The sequence below is a fragment of the Aulonocara stuartgranti genome, assembly GCF_965226115.1.
Source record: "Aulonocara stuartgranti genome assembly, chromosome: 3".
Taxonomy (NCBI): domain Eukaryota; kingdom Metazoa; phylum Chordata; class Actinopteri; order Cichliformes; family Cichlidae; genus Aulonocara; species Aulonocara stuartgranti.
The window spans coordinates 19,910,812-19,937,007 of record NC_138941.1 but is presented as its reverse complement, the minus strand read 5'-3'; the positions used below and the strand labels follow the sequence as shown (position 1 = coordinate 19,937,007).

Below are 26,196 nucleotides of genomic sequence, written 5' to 3'. Positions count from 1 at the left end.
TCCCAGCAGGAAGCATGTTTTAATAGTGTGATTGGGTCATCTGAACACGCTACCTATATAAATCCCAGCAGGAAGCATGTTTTAATAGTGTGATTGGGCCATCTGAACATGCTACCTATATAAATCCCAGCAGGAAGCATGTTTTAATAGTGTGATTGGGTCATCTGAACATGCTACCTATATAAATCCCAGCAGGAAGCATGTTTTAATAGTGTGATTGGGCCATCTGAACATGCTACCTATATAAATCCAAGCAGGAAGCATGTTTTAATAGTGTGATTGGGTCATCTGAACATGCTACCTATATAAATCCCAGCAGGAAGCATGTTTTAATAGTGTGATTGGGTCATCTGAACATGCTACCTATATAAATCCCAGCAGGAAGCATGTTTTAATAGTGTGATTGGGTCATCTGAACACGCTACCTATATAAATCCCAGCAGGAAGCATGTTTTAATAGTGTGATTGGACCATCTGAACATGCTACCTATATAAATCCCAGCAGGAAGCATGTTTTAATAGTGTGATTGGACCATCTGAACACGCTACCTATATAAATCCAAGCAGGAAGCATGTTTTAATAGTGTGATTGGGTCATCTGAACATGCTACCTATATAAATCCCAGCAGGAAGCATGTTTTAATAGTGTGATTGGACCATCTGAACACGCTACCTATATAAATCCAAGCAGGAAGCATGTTTTAATAGTGTGATTGGGTCATCTGAACACGCTACCTATATAAATCCAAGCAGGAAGCATGTTTTAATAGTGTGATTGGACCATCTGAACACGCTACCTATATAAATCCAAGCAGGAAGCATGTTTTAATAGTGTGATTGGGTCATCTGAACACGCTACCTATATAAATCCCAGCAGGAAGCATGTTTTAATAGTGTGATTGGGTCATCTGAACACGCTACCTATATAAATCCCAGCAGGAAGCATGTTTTAATAGTGTGATTGGACCATCTGAACACGCTACCTATATAAATCCAAGCAGGAAGCATGTTTTAATAGTGTGATTGGGTCATCTGAACATGCTACCTATATAAATCCCAGCAGGAAGCATGTTTTAATAGTGTGATTGGGTCATCTGAACACGCTACCTATATAAATCCAAGCAGGAAGCATGTTTTAATAGTGTGATTTGGCCATCTGAACACGCTACCTATATAAATCCAAGCAGGAAGCATGTTTTAATAGTGTGATTTGGCCATCTGAACACGCTACCTATATAAATCCCAGCAGGAAGCATGTTTTAATAGTGTGATTGGGTCATCTGAACATGCTACCTATATAAATCCCAGCAGGAAGCATGTTTTAATAGTGTGATTGGGTCATCTGAACACGCTACCTATATAAATCCCAGCAGGAAGCATGTTTTAATAGTGTGATTGGGCCATGTGAACACGCTACCTATATAAATCCCAGCAGGAAGCATGTTTTAATAGTGTGATTGGGTCATCTGAACACGCTACCTATATAAATCCCAGCAGGAAGCATGTTTTAATAGTGTGATTGGGCCATCTGAACATGCTACCTATATAAATCCCAGCAGGAAGCATGTTTTAATAGTGTGATTGGGTCATCTGAACACCCTACCTATATAAATCCCAGCAGGAAGCATGTTTTAATAGTGTGATTTGGCCATCTGAACACGCTACCTATATAAATCCCAGCAGGAAGCATGTTTTAATAGTGTGATTGGGTCATCTGAACACGCTACCTATATAAATCCCAGCAGGAAGCATGTTTTAATAGTGTGATTGGGCCATCTGAACATGCTACCTATATAAATCCCAGCAGGAAGCATGTTTTAATAGTGTGATTGGGTCATCTGAACATGCTACCTATATAAATCCCAGCAGGAAGCATGTTTTAATAGTGTGATTGGGCCATCTGAACATGCTACCTATATAAATCCCAGCAGGAAGCATGTTTTAATAGTGTGATTGGGTCATCTGAACATGCTACCTATATAAATCCCAGCAGGAAGCATGTTTTAATAGTGTGATTGGGTCATCTGAACATGCTACCTATATAAATCCCAGCAGGAAGCATGTTTTAATAGTGTGATTGGGTCATCTGAACACGCTACCTATATAAATCCCAGCAGGAAGCATGTTTTAATAGTGTGATTGGGTCATCTGAACATGCTACCTATATAAATCCAAGCAGGAAGCATGTTTTAATAGTGTGATTGGGTCATCTGAACACGCTACCTATACAACGGAGCCATTAACCAGGTAAGGTAGCATATTCTGATAAGTTAGCACGGATTGATAGACAAGACTATAAATTTACGCTACGGTAGGATGTTTTGACAGAACACCTTTTCTCGTCGCCAACATTTTTCTTTTGTTAAGCTTACTGTTATCAAGGCATGGTAAATGAACAGTAAACCTTGCCTGATGACTAATCTTCCCGTTTCCCTCTCATTGATTTATTTTGGGTTGTCATGGCAGAAGTATTAAACGATGCCTTTTATTAGAACATAAGCATTTAAATGGAGTAATTGTATTTGAATTAGTTAAATATGAGTGGGCAACTCTGACCATGACAAGACTGCATTTGCTCTAAAGAATTAATAAAAAATTTAGACATATTGTTGTCATTATTTTTACTCTTCAATTTTATGTGTTTTTTCTTTAAGATGGTATCAGAAGTTGCTCCTCCACCATGAAAAAAACCATCTGCATATATTCTTTCACTACATCCACGATTCTCCTCTGTGGCCTTCCTCATTCATCCTGTTTGGAGCTTAATGTTCAACATCCTTTATCTGTTAAAATTACAGAAGGAGAAGAAAGTAATCATCAGAGCAGGAATCATGATAAATGATAAATAGATTACCAGTACATACAAACATAACACTTGCATAATTTCTCTGATAACGCTGCATTGGATGGGTTTATTAACTGTGGGCTGAAATTGTACTACAGTCTGCTGGTGAGGAACTTTTTTGAGTGTTGAATAAAATGTCCTCCACAATCTGTATATGAATTGTCATTAAAACCACAGAGATTCTTACTTATAAAGGAAAGAAAAGTGGGACAAAGCCCATCAACATATAGTGTATATTTTCTGAAACATTACAAAGATGCAGGTAATTCTGGGTTCACCTGAATTACAGATTAGACTGGTGGACAAACAGATGTTGTGTACAACTGGTGACAGCATCAGTGACAACAAATTAATCAGCGAGGCTGGAAGCAGAATTAGGAGGCGTCAGAGTCAGCGAGGGTCAGAGATCGACGAACAAATTGCCCACCTTCATGGATAATGCATCCCCCTCAGAAGGATTCAAAATTAGGCCACGAAGAACAGTTCAGGAAACCTATTTTGTTTCGTCTGTGAAACTGTATAAATAAAATGTAAATTATGTTAAAGGCAAACACATTTGTAAGCCATAAGAAACAAACATGCTTTGCAATATACCTTCAAACATCTGTATAGATTTGATACATTATTTATTAACTGAATTTGCTAACATGTCTTACATAGTGAGTGTGTCACGGCTGCCGAGGCGAGCCGTGCGGAATAAATGAGGATCCAATCACAGGCAGTCGTGGAGAAGTGAAGGTGATTTATTGAACACAAAAAGAATGTGGACAAACAGCAAACGGGGCTCGAACTAAACTAAACTGGGAAACAACTAAACTACAGAGCACAATCCTGATTGAAAACGAGCAGAGGAGAATGACGATGAAAAGCAAGGAGAAGGCACGGTGGATACACTGAGTAATACAGACGAACCAGCAACATGCAGGAGAACACACAGGGCTTAAATACACACACACCAGTAATCAGGGGATGAGAGACAGGAGGGCAACACAGCTGGGAGAAATCAGAGCTGATGGGACAGGGGAAATGTAAACTGAACATACTCACATCAGACAGAGACCTTCACAATAAAACAGGAAACTCAGACACGGGGAACCAAACAAGACACAGATCTAAACAGACAGCTTCACAAACAGATGGGGTGACACCATAGACAGACAGAGACACAGACTCAAAGGCAGACCGAATATCACACATAGAACTCAAACAATAATAATAATCATCATCATCATAATAAACTAGAAAATGATAACTAAAAGCACTGGGTCACTGACCCAGGACCATGACAGAGTGTTTCTTTTACTGATGATATTTCAGTGATATGTATTTTTTATGACTAAATAATGCTCTATCGAACACCTGGCAATAACAGCAGGTGTGGCAATTTTGTAATTTGTTGTTTAAATTTGATATTATTGTAGGCAGTATATTTTCTTAGCCTTTGTCATACTCATGCTTAACCCTCTCAGGCTCAAATTAAGTTTTTGTTGCTAATGCACAAAAGAATACCTGCAGTGGTACTTCTGAGTAAAAAACTCATGAAATATGTATGTGGGGTGATCAGGTTGTTAGCTTTTAACTGTTGCATATCTGCAATGCCTGCCTTGAGAGGGTTAACAAAGCAATCTCAGAAACCGTACAGTAATCTTGGGTGTGTGGGGGTCACCCAGAGTCAGAATCTAGTGAGATATCAGTGTCACCTCTTACAGTTTTCCTGTAATCTGAGCTCAAATATGAGAAAATATAGAGTACAGTACAGTAAATTGGGTAAATTTTACTGTTAATTTTCTCTGAATCGTACAGTAATTTGGGCTGTGGATCACAGGGTGGAGTGGAAAAAGTGGAAAAGTGGAGATGAACCAAAACTGGGAGTGGATTGTGAAGTACAATAGTGTCAGGACCAGAGTTGGTCAAGTTACTTGAAAAAAGTAATCAGTAACTAATTACTGATTACTTCCCCCAAAAAGTAATCCTGTTACTTTACTGATTACTTATTTTCAAAAGTAATTAATTACTTAGTTACTTTTAACAAACACGATTTACAACCTGAATAGGTGATAAAGCGATAGATCTTTCAGCCCAATTCTACTTTTTCTGCATAATTCATCATATAAAATGTAATCAAATGGAAAAGTCTCTCTTTTTAAAACTTGTTTAATTAGTTTTAATCTTTTAACTTTATGCATCAAGCAAAAATTGAATTATATGCAACATTCTCTGACTGGAAGAAATTTGTTTAATATTTAAACTTATTTTCTGCCCATTCCAGCACATAAAATAAAATATTTTTTGTGTTTACACTCACTCTTTCAAATAGATGCAAGTAAAACACAGCAGAAAATAAATAAAATCAAAGACTAGCGGTCCTTTGGCTCTATTTTCACCTGTAAAGCAGGAGTAGGGTAGGCGGAGGTTTACCCTGGTGCAGGTGTGCCGCGGTCAGTTGAAGAATCCGCGAGTTTCTCTGTGACTTTCCCATTACGTCATAGCGCACTCGGTGCTTGCTTGGAAGTTTAGGGGGTTTTTTCGCCGTAAAAAGAAGTTTTCTTCCCACGCACAACGGACACTAATGTTTTTGTCACTTTTTATGGAATCAAACTCAAAGTAAGGTCAGTACTTCCACGCTTTAAACGCTGCACGCTCATACTCTCTCCCGCACTCGATATATTATCCATTGTTGATCTGCACACAGCTGTTGTCACGGACGTTGCACTTGCTTACGTCACTGTCATGAGACATTCTCGCAAAAAAATCACTGTTTTAGTAACGCAGCATTCCTACGGGAAAGTAACGGTAATCTAATTATCGTTTTTGCAATAGTAATCCCTTACTTTACTTGTTACTTGAAAAAAGTAATCGGATTACAAGTAACGCGTTACTGCCCATCTCTGGTCAGGACACAAAAGACTGCATTTCTAAGCCAGTCGGCACCCGTACCGTAATATGCATAAGAATAGTGCAACAACATTTTAGGTGCGGCTGGCTTGACTGTGTCGTCGTAAGTGAGGGCTCACTTGACCGCGGTCAAATATGGTGCTGGAGAAACAAACTACAGAGAACTTCGTAAAGAGAGTATTGAGTGCTTTGGCGATGTAAATGGACTGGTTCTTATATAGTACTCAAAGCACTTTAAAGAACTTGCCTCATTCAGGTGTACGCAAGCACTTTTCTCTGTAAGCACTTTCTGTGTAATGTTCACACACATTCGGAGAGCAACTCTGGGTTGGTATCTTGCCCAGGGATATTTGGCATGCAGACGGGGATTGAAGCATCTTCCTCTACTACCTGAGCAAAGCCACCCCATGTTCGTCTGTGCACAGATTTCTTTCAATACAGTATTATCACAATTGTGCAAAAATACAGGCATGAAAGCTTAAAGTGCGCGATCACAATAAAGGTGACGCTCAGAGACTGACTGAGTGATCTGAGAACTCATCAGCCCTCATCACTGCCTTCACTTACTTGCTGCTATGTGTGCAGGAATAACATAGTTATGCAGTTATCTGGGACTCTCCACCATTTGACCTTAGAACTGAAGAAGCTTCTCGGATGAGAGGTGAAACGTCTTCAAGTAACTTAAAGAAGTCCAGACGCTTTTCTTTACAAGCTCCTTTGACCAGTTATGCAGTTACTTTCTCAGTCTGCTAGAGCCTCCACTTGAACGCAAGAACCTTCATTTATCTTCTCAAACGGAATTCAAAATGTTTTTTACAAATTGAAGGATTAAGATATAAATCGCAGAAGCATCGATCCACACATTCAAAGAAGAACAACCCAACAAACTCTTCATAAAACTCCAAGAGTATGAAAATCTTTATTTCTGTCTATTCTGTGTTGTTAATAACATCACATCTTCACATAGTAGCAAAAACATATTAAACAAACATTAATCTCAACATGCATACTGTACTTCAAGTTTCTCTCATGGAAAGGCCAGTGTTACTTTTATAGTATCCTTTCCATAAATATCATAAATATCTTTACCCATGTAGTGGAATTATTTTATTTTTTCATTTTAGTTAACAAGTATAATGTGACCACATTCACTTTTTATCAGGACAAGCTACACCACCACGGTGGTTAGCATACAATAACACTGCCTTGTTCTCAAAGCTTCTTGCTAACTGTACTTTTTTCTGAGATGTTCTCTTTAAGTAAGGATACTGAAAGTGTAAGCAGTGTATACGGTCACATCACGTGCTTAAGGTTGTGTTAGCACTGATAATTCCTTCACAGTTCTTTAAAGATGCTGAAGTCATCATATCAGCTGTAAATGCAGTGCTGCTGCTGTCCTTACGCTATACTTTCAAGCATCACACTTTCTTACTGACCAGTTTATTTCCACTTTTTATGCTCTAGTATGGTGTGACTGAATGAAGTCAGCAAACCAAATTCTGTCCATCTGAGGATGAGAAGAAACTTGCATGAAATGGGAAGAATGAGATGAAGATGGCTCCTATGCTTTAGACGTGGCACTGTTTCTGCCATTGTAAGTACGCTAATGCTTGAAAGATCCATTAAAAGTCTGACACTTCACTCTTCAGCTGGAGCGTCCATCAAGTTTTACATTCCAGGTTTCCTCGTTGGGATTACGACTCAGACGATGATGTGAAAAATTAGTTATTACATTAAACCCATAAAATCAACACTGGCAAAAAAGCCGTGCACTTCACAGAGCAGCTTTCTATGGCCGAGCAGCTCCTGCAGGTGTAAGGTGTAGGTGTCACAGCACTCTGGTCCAAAGAGTTTATGTGCAGCATGCAGACAGAAAATGGCTTTACAGAATATGACTGAATGTTGAGGCACCAAAACACACTCAGTCTGCCCCTCAGTCTGATCAAGAAGAAAACCTGACTGAGCGCTTCATAACATCAGTATGATGATGTCCCAGAGGCCATGTTCAGGTTATTCTCCCGTCCACACTGAGCGGGCGGATCAGTGGAGTCTGCATTAGCTTTAACAGAAAGGTCTGATTTAAGCAGGTAAGCTGAATAGACAAGAAAAGCTAGAAAGCTTTATCAACTATAACCCCAGCGAGGACCTTGACAGGTGTCTTGTGTACAGGTGAAGGCTGGACAGTCAGCAGGATACCTTCCTAACATTTGTCATTCCCAGCATTGAACCGTTTCCTGGCACAGCCTCAGTGAAACAGAGCATCGTTTCCACCCCACAGTTACAGACAGGCTGTGCTTTTCTTTGGTAACACCGTCGAATGAGCCCCGTGTCCTCTCTCAGTAGCTGCTTTCGTGTCCTGTCAGGATGTACAGGCTGCTCAGTGCTGACGGGTCATCAGTCGGTGTGCTCTGAAGGATGATGTCTCTGCACATTGTCAGCAAATGAGAAGGAGATGAGTTGTAAAGGAGAACCAGAGAAAGGCAGTACTAACCTAAAGCCAGTGCCTCCACCTGCTTCTACTCCTCCCACCTCTAGTACTAACACTACTCTACTGATACTACAACCACTGTAGTTTGACTTTAATGCTACACACTGGTACAGTACTGGTACACTTACTGGAGTTTTACTCCTGTTCCTGCTCATCACCACGCCTACTACTTTTTTAAACTTTATGATAAGTGTGAACATTTACACACCAGCATACAAACAAGTTTAAAGTAGAAAAAAGGAAGCAAAGAGCTGAGAAATACATAAAACATAACACAGAAGAAAAAGAAACCTTTGCAGGGATTCCTTCTACACCCAGTTTGAGTAAAAACTAACTGAAACACAAGGAAAGAAGATAAGATCAACTAAAATAAGGGTTGTATAATAATACTTAGTACTGGCAGCCACCAGCGCTAAGCCTCAGCCTCCCAGTAGACACACCTATGGTACCGATTTAAAATCCTACATGTCTTTGTTCTCAGGTTATCACGTTCACAAACTTTGGTGTCCACGCTATTTGCCTGCCAGGCTGACAATGATTTAGATCACAGAAACATTTTTAAGCTGTTATTCCTGGTTTCACAGTGGAAAACTCCGGGTAACGTCCATTATCTTTGCTCCTGTATAAGACTTTCCTGAATGCTGAGGTTTGGTCTTCCACATGAAATTCAGCACTTTTGTTTCAGTTTCATTAATGATGCATTGATTTTGGACATCGATGTAATACATATGTGATACACGACAGTCTTTGAGTCCGTCCTTCTCATATATAATCCCACTGTTTTTGCACTTCAGATGATTCCAGTAATGACTGATTTAAAAAAGAAAAGTGAAATGTTTCTAATGAACTCACCACGATTCTTATTACAAACTTCATTAAGAGCTGCTGGATCAACAGGGGTGTCCTGGATTTGTTAGTAATATAATATAGTAATATGTTATTATTAGTTTTAATTATTTAGTCAAAAATCAATTCCAGACTGCTCTGAGCAACATGCTGCAGCAAGAGTCCTGACAGGGACTAGAAACAGAACATTTATTGGCTCCCTGTTTTATCCAGAATAAAAGATTCAAAATCCTCACATAAAAGGTTTTGAATAATCAGCCCCTGTCTTATCTTAATGACCTTATAGTACCATATCACCCCATTAGAGCACTTCGTTCCAAGTATTTAAAAGTAAAATGGGAGCCAGACCCTTCGGTTTCCAGGCCCCTCTTGGTAAATGGTAAATGGACCGGTTCTTATATAGTGGTTTTCTACTCTGAGCACTCAAAGCTTGCCTCATTCACCCGTTCACACCCATTCATACTCTGACGGATGCACCGAAGAGCAACTTTCATGCAGGATATCTGGCATGTAGATGGGGAGTAGGTGACCTGCTCCCCCACCTGAACTACAGCCACCACTTCTGTGGAACCAGCTTCCAGTTTGGGTTTGGGAGACAGACACCCTCTCTACTTTTAACATTAGGCTTCAAACTTTCCTTTCTTCCCTGAATCCTCCCTTAGTTAGCCTAAGTCTAGGCTGCTGGCGGGTTCCTGTGATGCACCAAGTGTTTCTTCTTCAGTCGCCCTTTTCACTCACTATCTGTTTAAACACCTCTCTGCATTCAATCATTAGTTGAGAATATTCTCTGGCTCTCTTCCCCAGATTGTCTTTGTCCCGTCTTCCTCCTCTCACCCCCCCAACCAATCGCAGCAGATGCCCGCCCCTCCCCCAGCCTGGTTCAGGTTTTCACCTGCTAAAAGGGAGTTTTTCACCTTTGTGCACCATAATTGCAGGGCCTTTATCTTAAAATATACAGTGTCTTGAAGTGACTATTGTTGTGATTTGGCACTAGAATAAAGAAAATTAGCACTAAGGAAAGTAGTTTTCTGTACAAAGTGTCAGGTAAACGGTAGTTGGTAACTTTAATGGCTGTTTTTCTTTGGAGGGCTGCATGCAAACACATAGGCTGCATTTCCTAAATCCTTGGATCTGAGTAACCAACAGAACAAACACTCTAGTGTGACTCCTGCTTTAATGCTACCATTAATGCTAGCAGTATTCATGCTACTTCCACATGCTACTCTGAAAATCACTTCCAGGTCTATTAACAATAGTATCAAGAAAAATACTATCCTGATTACTTCTGATGTACTAGGATTACTAGTTTCTCACAGTGATTGATAGCTCTTGTCAGCATACAGTTAACATACCTGTTTGTTCCCAGAACTCTGAACACACGACTCTCATCTGTAATTTCTTGTGTTACCTGCACATAAAGTGAAAATTCACATGTGTAATGACTTAGAACTAATATGATAAGCACATGATACGAGCTCAGCCAACGTTGGATGAATTTACTAGTTCATCACCTCATCTGAAACTCCTCCCTTTGAGGCCATGCTTCCAGAACGCCAGCACACTATCCTGCAAGCAGACTGACAGAACAGGAGGTGTCACTCAGCTTTCAGGACACACATCAGCTCTCATTCACTTTGTTTGTCACATCATCATTTCTACCTAGTGTTTCAATGGGGAAGTCAAAGACTATTTCTGCAGCCAGCTGTCTGGATGGAAGTCCTTGCAGGTTCACGATCTTTACAGTTCCTGTCCAAACAGTACACAGATTGAGAATGAGCATGAAAGACATTTGAAGGATTCACAATATGCGAGGGGACTTACTTTCCAAGGTGATGAGAACAGTGTCTCGGTCCAGCTGGGTTACCTGCACGACTCTGAGTGCTCCACTATCTCCTGATGCACGGAAAGAAGGAAGCTTGTTGCAACAAGTTGAAGCTTGAAGCTTCAGGAAGTCAGCAGAGACACGCAGAAACGGTCCTACCTGGCACTGGAACAGGAGCGCCGTTCAGCTCTATAATATCAAACCTGAGCTGTTGGCCGGTTGGTGGTTTATCATTACTACAGTCTCTCACTCCAACACACAGCTGAGAAGAGAATCTGGGAGTCTGATGGCGAGTTGCTGTGAAACAGTCACCAAGGAAAACAAAAAAAACTAAATAAATTCTCATGGATGGTTAAGTGATGCTTGTTAAACCTGAGCTGAACCTGTTCATACAACCGTCAAAAACAGCACAACAGAATTCTTGTATAATTATTAAATCTTGAGATTAAAGATAAACCGATGCCATCCACCCATCCATCCATCCATCCATCCATCCATCCATCCACCCACCTATCCATCCATCCACCCATCCATCCATCCACCCACCCATCCATCCATCCATCCATCCATCCATCCATCCACCCGTCCATCCGTCCAGCCGTCCATCCATCCATGCATCCATCCATCCATCCACCCATCCATCTGTTCGTCCAAACATCCACCCACCCATCCATCCATCCATCCATCCATCCGTCCATCCATCCATCCATCCATCCATCCATCCACCCGTCCATCCATCCATCCACCCGTCCATCCATCCATCCACCCGTCCACCCATCCGTCCATCCATCCATCCACCCACCCACCCATCCCTCCATCCATCCATCCATCCATCCATCCATCCATCCATCCATCCAGCCAGCCGTCCATCCATCCATCCACCCGTCCATCCATCCATCCACCCGTCGATCCATCCATCCATCCATCCATCCACCCGTCCATCCGTCCAGCCGTCCATCCATCCACCCGTCCACCCGTCCATCCGTCCAGCCGTCCATCCATCCATCCATCCATCCATCCATCCATCCGTCCATCCATCCATCCGTCCACCCGTCCATCCATCCATCCACCCGTCCACCCATCCGTCCATCCATCCATCCACCCACCCATCCCTCCATCCATCCATCCATCCATCCATCCATCCATCCATCCATCCAGCCGTCCATCCATCCATCCACCCGTCCATCCATCCATCCATCCATCCATCCACCCGTCGATCCATCCTTCCATCCATCCCCTAACTGCACGTCTTTGGACTGATGCCACTTTTCCATAATGTTGTGGCACAGGCGTGTTTCTCCAAGCAGCACTGTGTTAGGACTGCAGACAGGCTTAACACAGAGCTCTGTTCTCACAGTACATACATTATCGTTATGAAATGTGCGAGACATTCACAAAAAAACTGTCAATTATCTGTGCTATGTGATCTAATGGTGCATGCTGGCGTTGAACTGTGTGCTGATAACACTGTTCCTGTAGCACAGAAAACACATGGTAACCATTCAGTTACACGAGCTTGGACCCAGAGAAGGTGCTGTTGGTGTTTTTGGACGGCGTTTATACAACGTTTCTTTTATTTAGTCTCTAAAATCTTGTTGGGCTTGAATAAAAAGTATGCATATGTTATTAAAAAAAATCAATTACATTCTTCAGCTTCAGATTTTGATATGCTGTCTGTCTACTTTTATGTAATCCAGGTCTAATGGCTGGTTTGCATTGTGGAAATAGGGTTAGAGTTAGAAAGGAAGACATTTATTCAGGTGGCAAGTTCGACATATCTGTACAAACCTTTAGATGCATGAACTTTTGAAGAGGCTCATACCACAAGAGTAAAACCAGGCCAGATGGGACAGCCCCGCACAGATATGTACTATCTGTGTATGGGTTTCTTGCTGAAACAGAGAGAGCAGGACTAAGTGTCTGCAGTTGTTCTCCGTGAACAAACAGACTGACCAGAGTAACTCGGCATTGTTTACCTACACTGCACCTCCTACAACCTTTAGTGTCAGGAATCTTTACAGATATGGTAAACTTTCTGTGGCCAACAGAGAATATCCAGGTCAGAACAAGCAGACAAAATTGGGTTTACAGTATCCTCCTTCCTCAAAATCAAGTGGTAGCATCATACATGACATTATTAACACTGCTGCACCTACAGCTCCTGTTTCCCTGCATCTGTGATGGTGTGTCGTACCTGAGACTGATCCGCTCAGTGAGGCGGTTGGTGCTGAGCGACAGGCTGCTGTGTTTCTTGTGCAGATGTCCTTTCTGTTCAAACAGAGCTGGCAGGCTGTGCGAGTAAAGCTGGGCCGACTTGCCTGCAGGATGGAGCCTTTTTAGAGCAGCATATTATCGAGTGGACACAATGTTCTCCGTTTGTGTCACGCTGTTTGTTACCTGATACGGACATCAGCACATTGTTCATAACATATAGCCATATACATCGCTGAGGGAGGAGCTGTGGGGAAAAGACAAGCAGTTCACTGAGACTTCAAACATCCAGCTTCAGTCATCAGACTGTTCCAGAAACATCATTTCCTGGTTTTCAGTGCTCCTCCTTTCATCAGCTGCACTCCTTACTCAGGTTTTTCAGGGTGATGCGATTAATGACTTGCACTTTTTTGTTATTACTTGCATTTTTACACAATGCTCTTCTACTCTGACTGACACTTTCAACTACCAGCTTGACCGCGCATCACTCTTTTCTACCTCAAAACGACCAGTTACACATGTCTGCATGAATTCTGCACGCACGTTTGCACTACAAGCTGCACACAAACACGTGCGCACATCCATGATTTACTCCAAACCTAACTTAACCTTCGGCGCTTTTTAACTTTCAACCCCTTCAGTGGAAACATTGGGAGAAGTTTGCCAATGTGGTATTATAATATTATTTTATGCCACGTTAGACCCCTAATTGAAGATTGTGAATTATTATGTAGTTTTAGTTTGCATTATTCTCCTGAATTAGAAGAAGGTGATAACTATTGCATTTGTTAAACTGATTTGCATTACATTAGACTGCTGATTTATTGTGAATGAATGATATTGTTTCATGATGCATTATACTGCTGAGTTATAAGAAATACTGTTCGCAGAAAGTCATCGCCTTATTTGTCTGATTAGAAGAGAACAGAACATGCTGGAGTTTTCTGCCCCATCTCAGCAGGAGCAGATAAACAGGGAGCCAAGGTCGTAGCTTAGGCGCCGTGTGAGAGAAAGCATGTGAATGTTTAGGCTTTTATGATAAGGTGGGGGCCACTAGAGGCTATAAGAGTTTGAGCAATGCTCCACCATTTTGAGATCTGATGCTGTCTGCGTACGGTGTCCATCTCCCACGTGTGTGATCATTAAAATCATCGTTTGACTCAACCCGGTCGGACCAGTGTTGTTATTGTGGTTTTTCCTCTTGTATCCATCCCCAATATTTGAATCCGTAACACCATCAAACTCGTCGTTGGAGGGGAGAGGGAGGGGAAACAGGAGGACAAAGGATGGCGGGAACAACTGAGCTGTAGTGCTTTTTTTTTTTTCAACTGTGCAATATTTGCAATATTGTTTTATATTCGACCTTTTTTGTGGGGCAAATAATATTGACACCAGTCATTTTGTGTTTTTCTGAAATTATTCTGTTATTGTGTACAAAATATTAAAAAAATTCAGCTATATATGTTGATGCATGCTTTTATTACCAGTCGCATTGATTGCTGTAACGCCCTGCTCTCTGGTCTCCCCAAAAAGAATATATCACCCTTACAACTTTTACAAAACTGCAGCTCGTGTGCTGACGAAGACCAGAGGGTGGGCCCACAGTACACCGGTTTTAGAATCGCTGCATTGGCTCCCCGTGTATTTCAGGATCGATTTTAAAGTTCTTTTATTGGTTTTTAAATGTCTTAATGGTCTGCTTCTCTCAATGACTATCGCCCTGTAGCCCTCACCTCAGTAGTGATGAAGTGCTTTGAACGCCTGGTCAGAGACTTCATCATTTCTTCACTACCAGACACACTGGACCCACTACAGTTCGCTTACCGTCCAAATCGTTCCACAGACGATGCCATCTCTCATCTCCTCCACACATCACTCACTCACTTGGACACTAGAAGGGGGAATTATGTTAAAATGCTCTTCATAGACTACAGCTCTGCATTTAATACCATAATTCCCTCCACACTCACCACCAAGCTGGAGCATCTGGGACTCAGCTCATCTATGTGTCAGTGGATCTCCAACTTCCTAACTGGCAGACCACAGGCAGTAAGGATGGGCGGACATGTCTCAGCCTCCACAACTCTCAGCACTGGAGCCCCCCAGGGGTGTATTCTGAGCCCCCTGCTGTACTCTCTGTACACATATGACTGCGTGGCCACTACCAGCTCCACCACCATCATCAAGTTTGCTGACGACACCGTCGTGGCGGGCCTGATCTCTGATAACAACGAGACGGCCTACCTGAAGGAGATTAGGAATCTGGAGAACTGGTGCCAGAGGAACAACCTCCTTCTAAACGTCAGTAAGACAAAGGAGCTGATAGTGGACTTCAGCACTAAGCAGGAGAGGAACTACCAGACCCCTGTCATCAACGAGTGCCCAGTGGAGAGAGTGGACAGCTTCAAATACCTCGGAGTTCACATCACGCTGGACCTGTCATGGTCCTGTCACATCAACACCGTGGTGAAAAAGGCCCGACAGCGTCTCTACCACCTCAGACGCTTGAGAGACTTCCAACTGCCCTCCAAGGTGCTCAGGAACTTTTACTCGTGCACCATAGAGAGCATCCTGGCGGGAAACATCTTAACCTGGTTCGGGAACAGCACCATGCAGGACAGACGAGCTCTACAGAGGGTTGTGCGGTCAGCTGAGCGCACCATCCGCTCCGAGCTCCCTGACCTGCACTCAATCTACAGCAGGCGGTGCTGGACCAAGGCCAGGAAGATCGTGAAGGACCTCAGCCATCCCAACAACAGACTGTTCTCTCTGCTGAGGTCAGGAAAGCGATTCCGCTCCCTGAAGACCAACACAGAGAGACTGAGGAGGAGCTTCTTCCCGCAGGCGATACGGTCTCTCAATCACACCACCACACAGTACTGACCCACACATATGGTTCTTACACACACACTGGACATTCTGGACATTGTTTTCACTTCATCACTTAAATCACTTTAAGCATATTTGCACTGCACAAGACATAATGTGGATTGCACAACACTGGTCACTATATTCTTCATTTCCAGTTAATACTTGTACAGCTGCTGTTATTGTGTATATATTTATTTATTTATATTTCTTCATACATTCTTATATAGTTCTATATTGTGTATTTTGTTGTACAGTTATTTTATTTTCAACTTTAATTTATATATTTTATCTTATTCTCCCAGTTAAATTTACCCTTCATTCTAATTTGTGTTGTACAGTTATTTCATTTTTAACCTTAATTTATATCTTATTCCCTCCTAGTTAAATTTACCCTTTTTAATTTTTCCTATTTATTTCCTATTTATTTCCTTTTTTTTTTTTCTTTAGGTCACGAGCAGTTGTCCAAGCATTTCACTGCATATCGTACTGTGTATGACTGTGTGCGTGAAAAATAAAATTTGAATTTGAATTTGATTTGGGCCGTCTTATCTCTCAGATCTGCTTTTACCATACGAACCCTCGCGGACCTTGAGGTCCTCTGGTACTGGCCTTTTGACTGTTCCCAAAGACAGCACGCATACTCACGGAGAGGCAGCTTTTCAGTGGTATGGTCCTCGTCTGTGGAACAGCCTGCCGGAGGAGCTCAGGGCCGCAGAGAACGTACATGTTTTTAAGAACAGGCTCAAGACCACCTTTTTAATTTATCTTTCACCTAACGTTTATTTATTTTATGCTTATTTATTCTATCCTGTTATTCTATTTATTAATTTAGGTTTTACCTAATATTTATTGATTTTATTCTTACTCATTTTTTATCTTCTTACTATTTCTATTGTATCCCGTTCTTATTTACTTCATCTTTTTACCCTGTATATATCCTATTGTGACATATCTCCAGTGTTTCCTCGGAGGGGGCTCTCTGCACCGGGGCTGTGATCGACCGTGGCTGCTGGGGCTCTGGGGGTCCTCTCAGCCTGGCTGGGGGGGGGGATATGGGTGCATTCATGATTGTTTATGTTAATGAGAGTGTGGGGGGTTAGTTGGAGGGCGGGGTGGGGTGCTTTTAACCATGTAAAGCACTTTGTGCTACTTTTTTTGTATGAAAAGTGCTTTATAAATAAAGATTGATTGATTGATTAATTTCCCAGCTTTGGTCATTATATACAGTATTTTGGAGACAGAGAGTTACAGACTCTCTCCCAGACCACGGACTCATAATACAAGTCAGAGCTTTATAAAAAAAAAAAAAAAGTTGTGTTTTCTAAATTGGAGTTCAAGTTATTTGTACTTCCAATAGTGTTAACATACTACACAGGTCATGAACAAGATTTCTTTTACATTTTCATTGTAAATGGGCTGAAGCAGTTAATTAAAAGTAGTCTAACATAAATGTAAACGCTGTAATTTGATTATTTTAATAAACCATGAAACTTGGATGGATTCGATGCCGGTGTGACCACAGTGCACACGTCTGCTGTCGCTCACAGTGGTCCAAGGAACCGCTCAGGGAGTTTGTGTGTTCGCTCAGACACCTGAAAAATTAGAGGGAACATTGGGCCTATGACATTCAATACCCAGTTATTAAAATGTTAAGTGTAAATCATCCGCAGCCCACAATAGCAGCTGAATTTACTACGATTTCAGATCTTTTTACACGTCAATAAGAAACCACCGATGTGTAAAACAGGCTGACAACAGAATGACGTAAACCACACTGCTGCAACTGTGCAGCTCTCAGGTTTTATCTATTGTTTCTCTGTGTGGCCAGCAGGGGGAGGTGTTTTTTTTTTTTTTTTAAATATTAATGAAAACATTTTTCATGAAAGTTGCAAATTTGTTATCTGTTTTTATGACATTTTTCACTGTGGATTACAACAACATCAACATTAGAAAATGAAATACATTTATAGTAGGTGATCATTAATCACTATTATTGGCACTATTAAAGGGCCCCAAAAATCAAACTTTGCTTAGGGCACCACGGAGGGCCAACCCTTTTTACACTTCAACGATTGTACACAAAATACAATCATCCATCCTTCTATTTATTTTCTTCCGCTTATATAATTCAGCATCACAGGGAAGCTGGATCCCAGTTGTTTTTCACAGAGGGCCAAGCAGTGGAGGGAGCTGCCGACCTCCCAGCAATACATGTAAAAGCTTTATTTTACACTGACTCGTCATCTTTATCTATCATAAAAATTTGCTTCACGATCTGAAACACGTAAGTGTGGCAAATATGCAAATAGCTAAGAAATCAGGTTGGGGTAAATCGTTTCTCACTGCACTTCTGTTAGGCGACTGAATAAAAACACAAAGTCAGCAGTCTGGCTATGAATGTCTTTAATGTTTCCAAGATCAGAATCACATCAGGGTGTACAACCTCACCCCTGGCGCCGTTGCCCACCTCTCAATTTTAAATACACGTAGACATTGAGGGGTACCAGGAGGGGCTATGCGCTTACCTGCTGCTGAGTAATTGCATATGAGAGCATGAGGGTGGGAATGGATGTTTGTATCTGTGTGTGCCTGTTTGTCTGTGTCCATATGTCAGGTCGGGTATCAGACGCCACCTCTCTGGGGACATCTCAGGCCCTCCAAGGTATGGAGGCCTATCTCCCCCCACCACGCCCCCTGCCAGTGGCAGACGCCCTCAGACATTGGTGCATTGGTGGTTCTTTGTGTCCGGGGATGGGCATCCAGGTACTGCTTGTCGGGGCCTGGAGCCTGGGGCTTGCTCGGGCTCCTTCGGGGGTGGGGTGCCTTTGGCCTCTCAGCCTGGGGCTCGGTCACTCTGGCACAGCTGGCTGCCGGCGGAGCTCACGGGCACGTCACGTTTAAATCATGCTTTTTATCTGTTTTTGTTTTTTAATGTTCTGTAAAGAAGTTGGGATCACCTTGTTGTTGAATTGTGCGATATAAATAAACTTGCCTTGCATTTTGGCTGCTACCTCAAAGCACACTGTGCGCTGTCGATCTTACGTGCTGCACAATAATATTCAATATTTAGTATTTACAGTTATATTCACATAGATCATCGCGGTGATGTTGTTTATTATATTGCTCTCTTTTGTTTGCTTGTTTTCTCTTTTTTCTTTCTCAACAGGTGATCCAGGTGATTGATAGATGGATTTTTTGTCTGTTTGTTTTGTTGGCTTGGACAACTTCCTACCAGACCCGTGGAAGTGGAAGCTTCAGTGAAGAAAGATTCCTGCTCCCAGCCGTTCATTGGCTCGGCATTTTAAACCCCTAAAGGGTCACCTGGCCTGTAAATTAACAGGGCCAATAAAAAAAATCACAAGAATAATACAAAAAATTCAACCAGTTTAGCTTAATACATTAACTTATTCTTGTGTACACAGTAATTCATAAATAAATAATGTATATTATCAATAAAGATTGATCTAAACAGTTTAACTGCTATGTGCAGATAAAGGTTGCATAGCTTTAAAACATTTGCTATCCAGCAAATATCAGTCAAACTCAACACAAAGGTAACATAACAATCGTTCAAATTGTTTGGACCGGTGATCCAAATCAACTGGTGTTGGTCAAACAGATGTGTGGTAGACTTACTTTGAAGGAGCTGCTACCGACAAACCAGCAAATAAACACCAAATATTTCATCTGTGACATTTGTGAGGTTTCCTCAAACACACTCCGTCAGTCTTGTTGTTGTTGAACGACAAACTATTTAAAAATGTCGCGGGTTTACCTGGTCATATTCTCATTCACGGGGCGATCGCCAAAACAAAAGCAAACAATTAACACCACGCCGATGCTGTTCACAGGACAGCAAGAGTAACGATCAGGAGCATCTGGTCTTCGTTATCGTTCCCCTCGTGCGTGTTATTACTGCGATTTCAGCGTTTTCGCTTCACAACTAAAGTGTGCAGTTTACTTTGTGTGCACTCAAATGGAGTCAAGCCAGTTAGCGCCACCTGTGGTCAAGTGCCATAGCCTACAGCCAGATGAACTTGTGACACACATCTGAGCCACGTTTGAATTCCTGTTTCATGCACAATACATTTGTAACTTTTTATTTTTTCTGTTTTTGTGTCTTGCAAATAAACCTTTAAACTGATTTGAAATGATGTTATGTATTTATTTTTGGCCTTTATCTACGGTGGCCCTGAGAGGCCAAACAGACTGCAACTTAAGAAAACACCAGCAATAACAAAAACGCTGCAAAAGCACAAAAAACACAACTGAAATAGGAAAAAAGAAAACGGAAGTGTTTCTGGGGAGACAATAGTAATTAGTAATAAACAGAGCCAGTGTGACTAAGTGGAGCTTGTGAGAGTGAGTGGATTGAAGAAAGTGAGGGACTCAGATGTGTCAGTTTGTCTTTGTTTTTGAGTGTGGAGGAGAGTTAGATTGGGTTGGTTTTAAAGCTAAGCCAAATCACAACAACAGTCGCCTCAAGGCGCTTTATATTGTACAGTTTAATTTCCAAAACTTGCATATGATCTTCAGTTTGCAGCTGGACTATCACATAGCAGGTGGAGCAGTCTCAAATGGAGGCCAGTCCACTGCTGCCACCTGTGGCCAAGTGCCATAGCCTACTACTAGATGAACTTGTGACACACATCTGCAGCAGAGGCTGAGTGGCTGCTCTTACACCTGGAGCATCCAAATCGACCAACAAACACGCTGAAAGATGCAATGCCATCAATGTGGATTGTCCAGACTGAGAGACCTCTTCCCTCTGACCCCTCCCCAAACCCTCAAACCCTCCTACCCACCTCGACATATAAACTCTGTGTGGCTTCACGTGTTCTGTTGATGTTTACATGATCGAAATAACTTGAACACAAACACAAACAAAGAGGAAGACCGCACCGGAAGGAAACAACTACAAGTCCCACAATCCTCTGTGTTTAGGGAGCAGCAGTGAAAGTGAAAGTATTGAGCCTCCGTTCAGAGCAGCAGGAGGAGGAAGGTGGAGCTGAGGCAGGTGAGTGTTTACATGAATATGTTTCTTCTTATGACATAAAATAATTCCACGCTGTTCGTGTCTGTGGGTGAAATGTGAGGCCGGTCGGCTCCTCTGAGCGCTGGTTTCCTGTAAGTAGAGAGGAAGTGAGTTTAGCTGAGCCTCCGTTTAGTGTGAGAGAGCAGGAGGAGAGTGAGAGCTGTGCTGAGGCAGGGTGAGTGTTAACACCGCTCTGACATTACTGTGTCTCTGTGGCGGGAACAACAGGCTCCGTCAGTGGAGGCAAAAATAATCAGACTTTGGTTTTTCAAAGGAAACAACTTTATGTCGGAAGTTCCCGCACGCTCATTGGATAACGATGTGTCAATCTCGAGCTATTAGCCAATGAGCGTGCGGATTCACAGAAAGACCCGCCTTTATCACGGGACTTTAAAAACTACAATGGCGACAGAAACTCCGTGAGTGGAGTTCAGGGTGACGTTATGAAACTGTGACGTTTGAGCCACTTCCTGTTCTCAGTCCCAGCGTCCTGATCACCGAGGTTTCTGTTGCTCTGATATCTGATATTGATTATATTGGTAAACAGGCTGTAGCATAAACATCAGGGCCCTGTTTCAGGAAGCCGGTTTAGTGGAAAAACTGAGTAAGTATACCCTGAGTTAACGAAAACTCTGGGTTTTCGGTTTCACAAAGCGAGTTCAGATGAAGCCTCAGTGAGTCACTATGACGACACACTCCGTGAAGCTAACCTGCCCCCTAGCAGGTTTACTACAACTAACCCTGACTGTCTCCGCCCCTTTGTCGGAAACCTGACAGTAGGAAGTGTCAGACATGGCGTGCCCCGTCCTTGAAGAGCCAGTAGATCGTGAAGCCCAAATTCTCCGCAGAGCTCTCCGCCGGGAGAGAGTGATCAGATCGCGTTTGGACATTTGATCATTTCCTGATGATTTTCTGTGTGAACGTTACCGTTTCTCAGCACAATCTATAAGTTATTTGAATAACATCCTCAGGCCATATATTACGCATGTGACACATCGCGGACATTCTCTCAGTTCTGTACATATTATTTGTATTGCACTTCGTTTTTTTGCAAACGGGAGCTTTCTGTATAATATTGGTGACGCTGAGCACGTTTCCAAGGCTACCGTCTGTCGGGCAGTCAGGAATGTTACAGTTGCACTGAAACGTCTCCTGTACTGGTTTGTGGTGTTCCCCGGTCATAGACCCACAAGATTTATCAAAGAGGGATGCCACATAATTGCAGGTATCAGGATGACCAAAACTTAATTCATGATGTGGTGATACTTGAACTACTACTTACATTTTACATTTATTTTCACGGTTCCCAGGCGTGATTGGCTGTACAGATGGCACTCACATTCCAATCATTGCTCCTTCAGTAAATGAAGGAGACTATGTGAACAGGAAGTCTTTCCACAGCATTAATGTACAGGTACATAGTTCCCTGTAGCATTTCAAACTAACAAATTATTTCATTATAGTAATGGATGCTAATTTGTGTTCTCTGCACTGTGAAGATCATATATGATGCTGCCAACATTATCACAAATGTGGAAACCGAGTGGCCAGGCTCTGTCCATGACTCACAAATATTCCGTGAATGTACACTGAGCACAAAATTTGGACATGGTGAGTTGAGAATACTTTAAAATATATAAAGACCAATTGCTTCAGGGACATTTGAACTGAAGTGTATCCTTCTGTCTTAGGAGAGTTCACTGGCTACTTGCTTGGTGATAGGGGGTATCCATGTTTACCCTATTTGCTTACCCCTTACCCTTACCCTGAACCGGGCCCACAGCAGCGATATAATCTGGCTAATTGCAGGACAAGAGCCAGAATTGAAATGACTATCGGAATGCTTAAGGCCCGGTTTCAGTGCCTGCAAAGACTCAGGGTCACCCCAGAAAGGGCATGTGACATTATTGTGGCATGTGTGATTCTTCACAACATTGCCACAATTAGAGGAGAACACTGTCCTTCTGAACCAAACATCAGCAGTGATCCAAACCATGAACATCCTGACCCTCCCACGGACATACAAGATGGAAGCGCAGTCAGAGACACCATATGTCACAATCATTTCCTTTGACCCATCACCTCAACATGTTGAAAGAGGAATAAACAGATTTTTTGTTCAACTGGCTTTATTGGTCGCCTGTATTTCCTGTACACAAAGTATTAAAAGATGTAAACCTCATAAAGTGTCTCTGTTGCTTCCTCCTCTGTAACAGCTGTCAATGTTTCTTCATTATTTTCCTGTAGTAAAGAAATAAACAACATTGCTGTTCTACTGTAAACTCATATAATCTGTGGAGTATTACTCACAACTGCATGTTGGTCTGGCTCAACAGGAGGCTGCACCAGATGCAGTACACCACCACCATCAACTGATAGAATATGAGGTTTATACAGGTTACTTATAACTTACAAGGGACCAAATGGCAATTAACAAACATACCAAGCACCTTACACTTCATTGTCATTATGCTCTCAAACACAGCCAAGACTGAGGGAAGGCAAAATCAGTAGGAAAATAACTTCACTACAAACAAATTCATTATGGTGAAGAGTTTATCAAATGAATGAGTCGCACTGCAAAGGTGACTGTGAAGAAAGGATGTATGCACATCATGTATTATTTTGAATTTACCCCCTATGTAGGCACTTGTGTCTTGCGGGGTTATTGACTCAGAGGATGTCCCCGCAGAGATGCCTTCAGCCACAGGGCGCCCACTGTTTTGGCTGAGGGCCAACTGCTCAGCCTCTGTGAGTGGTGGAGGACCCCCACCTGTTTTTCGGGCCTCCGCTTTTTTTCTGTTGGCTATAACGGGCCACATTTGAGCATACAGAGTAAGCAAATATGTACTTGTAATGTGCTCAGATAATTTCAATAAGTGCTTACAGAAAGAAAATTAATGTAGCCTCTAACTGCAATTGATTTACATCGGACAAACAGACCAAGCACTATGGCTCATAATACAATTACACCTTACCTGTTTGGACTATATTTTTATATTTCATTTTTACTTGCTGCCAGGAACGTTTGGGGCCTGTTGGGTTGCACCTGCGCTCACATCACATCACAAAATAAAATGTATAAAATAATAAATAGAATGACATATGATAAAATAACGTGTTAAATGGGTGGAAATCCCTAGATCAATGTTTATATTAACACTCACGCATTGACTCTGTCGGCTATGTTTTGCCATGCATGCTCACTTTCTTTTGCAGCTGTGGCTGTGTTACTTTTTTCCGCGGAATTTGCATGTTATCGGCATATGCTGCCATCAGAATTTCGGCCTCAAGCGCTGTGAAATACATTGACCGCGCCTTCTTTCCCTCCGTCTCCATGGTGACTCGCTTAATCTGTGCTCCGCTTATCAGGGCTTTATGTATCCTCGTCCGCGGGCTTCACTTGGGGTTAAAGCAACTCCGTGTTGATTGAACTAATTGTTATCAGCCTTTCTGAAACCGAATATTCCGAGTTGGACAGTTCGGGGTTACTCAACCCTGAGTATCGTTTTTCACTCTGAGTTTTCTAAACCGGCTTCCTGAAACAGGGCCCAGGTCTGTTCTGAAAACTGTCTTTATTTTTTCAAAGTAAGGGAATATCTGTGGTCTGATACCGCGGGCTCATGGGCTAAGGACTTGGATTGACAAGTCAAGCGCAGATGATTGTGTTGTTTCTTATAAAGGCTTGTGTGTGTGTGCCTTCCTGTGTGTGTCCTTGTGTCAGTGGAACTGAATCAGTGTGTTAGAGAAAGTGCTCCTCTGCTGTGCCGTCATCGTGTGGATGCTTCTTTTAAAGTTGGAACTCATGTTTTTATGATCTGCTTCATTTCATTGAACCTTTATTTCTAACCATGAAGTCCCTTTGAGGTTACAGCCTCCTGGTTAGGTTTAGGCTGTTATTGTGCTTCAGGCTGAAATATGAGGAGTAAGGAGTGGGGCTGGTTAGCCCTCATGACCCTCACCATAACACATACGTCACAGGACAGTGTTTACCACAGAAACTCCATGAAATGATCAATGAGAACTTTAGAAACCCGTCAGTGTGATGCTTCCAGTACAACAGCACCTCTGAGTGTGTGTGTTTGCCTCTCAGACTAACTCCACCCTGACATCAAGAAGATGGAGGAAGAGGATGGAGCAGGATCTGCAGCATCCAGCTGTGTGTCTGTGAGGAGTGACCGGTCCAATGATAACCCTCCAGACTTCAGTAATGAACCTGCAGCAACAATGTAAGAGAGCTGCTGACTCATTTATTCAGTGTAAATAATGATTTTTGATGCAATGGGAGAAGAAAAATGACAAAAACAGTTTTAAAAATAAGGATTAAAATATTACAAACTATGTTTTTGAGTTTCCTGATGTAGTACAAAAATATATGAACATAACTGTATATAGGACAGATATTTACGGTTCTTTTAGGCAGCACCAAAAAACAAAAAGACTATTTTTAAGCTGTCTGAGGTAGTGAGTCAACATGTCACACTGGGTCAAAGGTCAGGGAGTAAAAGTGTGTTTTAAAGGAGGTTTAAAAGCAGCGAGTGAAGGAGCCTGTCGAGGTAAATCGTTCCATAACTGATCAAATTCAGTTGGTGGACCTCTGTGTGAAATCAAGCATCTGGTTCACAGAGAGGATAACCCTCACATGGGCTGTACAACATTATATAGGGAGACAAAAACAGAGATTATCGTAGCCATCGCTCTCTCGCATGGACGTGGCAGTCTTGCTGTCTGCTGCGAATCCTCCCCGTACCTCCGTGACCTCGTCTGGTATCTGCTCCCTCCTCTGTAAGAGACAGTAAAGGAAAACACGTCTCTGCCTAGTCTTGAAAATCTAATCTTATCATCCATTGTTCTTCTAGGGCCTCTTCTTCTTGTGGCCTCAGCTAACTGCTAATATTTAAATGGCTAACATTAACATGTGTGCCAGCCAGGTTAACATTTATGATGAACTATGATTAATTAACTGATGTTGAACCTGGAGCTTTACTGACCTCTGAAATTCCTCCTAAAGTGTTATTCAGTGTTGTGACAGTCAGCTGCTTCAGCTGCTGCTGGGATGGGCTGTGGCAAAGAGAACAGAGAAAATCCAAATCAGAGTTTTTCTCTGAATTAAAAGGAAACAACAATATATTCTACATGGTGAAACTGAGTGTTTCTGGTGTTTGGGTCTGTTTTTCTGTATT

The 26,196-nt window shown here is 42.1% G+C and overlaps 2 protein-coding genes and 1 long non-coding RNA gene across 4 annotated transcripts in view; 2 read left to right on the top strand and 1 right to left on the bottom strand.

Moving 5' to 3' along the window:
• The window catches only part of LOC309700493 (uncharacterized protein), a 2,098,293-nt gene that overhangs the window by 450,495 nt on the left and 1,621,602 nt on the right, over positions 1-26,196 (top strand). The gene's annotated exons all lie outside the window — the stretch shown is intronic.
• LOC309701275 (mitogen-activated protein kinase kinase kinase kinase 2-like) lies at positions 5,719-13,456 on the bottom strand. 2 transcript variants are annotated; one of them, XM_082525367.1, is made up of 10 exons: positions 13,294-13,456; positions 13,091-13,214; positions 12,873-12,931; positions 12,685-12,788; positions 11,056-11,193; positions 10,896-10,967; positions 10,734-10,820; positions 10,586-10,651; positions 10,427-10,482; positions 6,204-8,164 (listed from the first exon to the last, which is right to left on the bottom strand). In XM_082525367.1, exons 1-5 carry the CDS (start codon positions 13,319-13,321, stop codon positions 11,143-11,145), a joined length of 366 nt encoding a protein of 121 aa, XP_082381493.1. In that variant the 5' UTR covers positions 13,322-13,456; the 3' UTR covers positions 6,204-8,164; positions 10,427-10,482; positions 10,586-10,651; positions 10,734-10,820; positions 10,896-10,967; positions 11,056-11,142. The 2 variants fall into 2 exon arrangements, with proteins under 2 accessions (XP_082381494.1, XP_082381493.1); XM_082525368.1 differs by lacking the exons at positions 6,204-8,164; positions 10,427-10,482; positions 10,586-10,651; ... (1 more) ...; positions 10,896-10,967; positions 11,056-11,193 and adding an exon at positions 5,719-5,733 and having other exon boundaries at positions 12,207-12,788.
• Positions 22,324-22,774, top strand: LOC309701640. Its single transcript, XR_014275195.1, has 3 exons — positions 22,324-22,427; positions 22,513-22,624; positions 22,705-22,774. It is a non-coding gene; the product is annotated as an uncharacterized lncRNA (long non-coding RNA).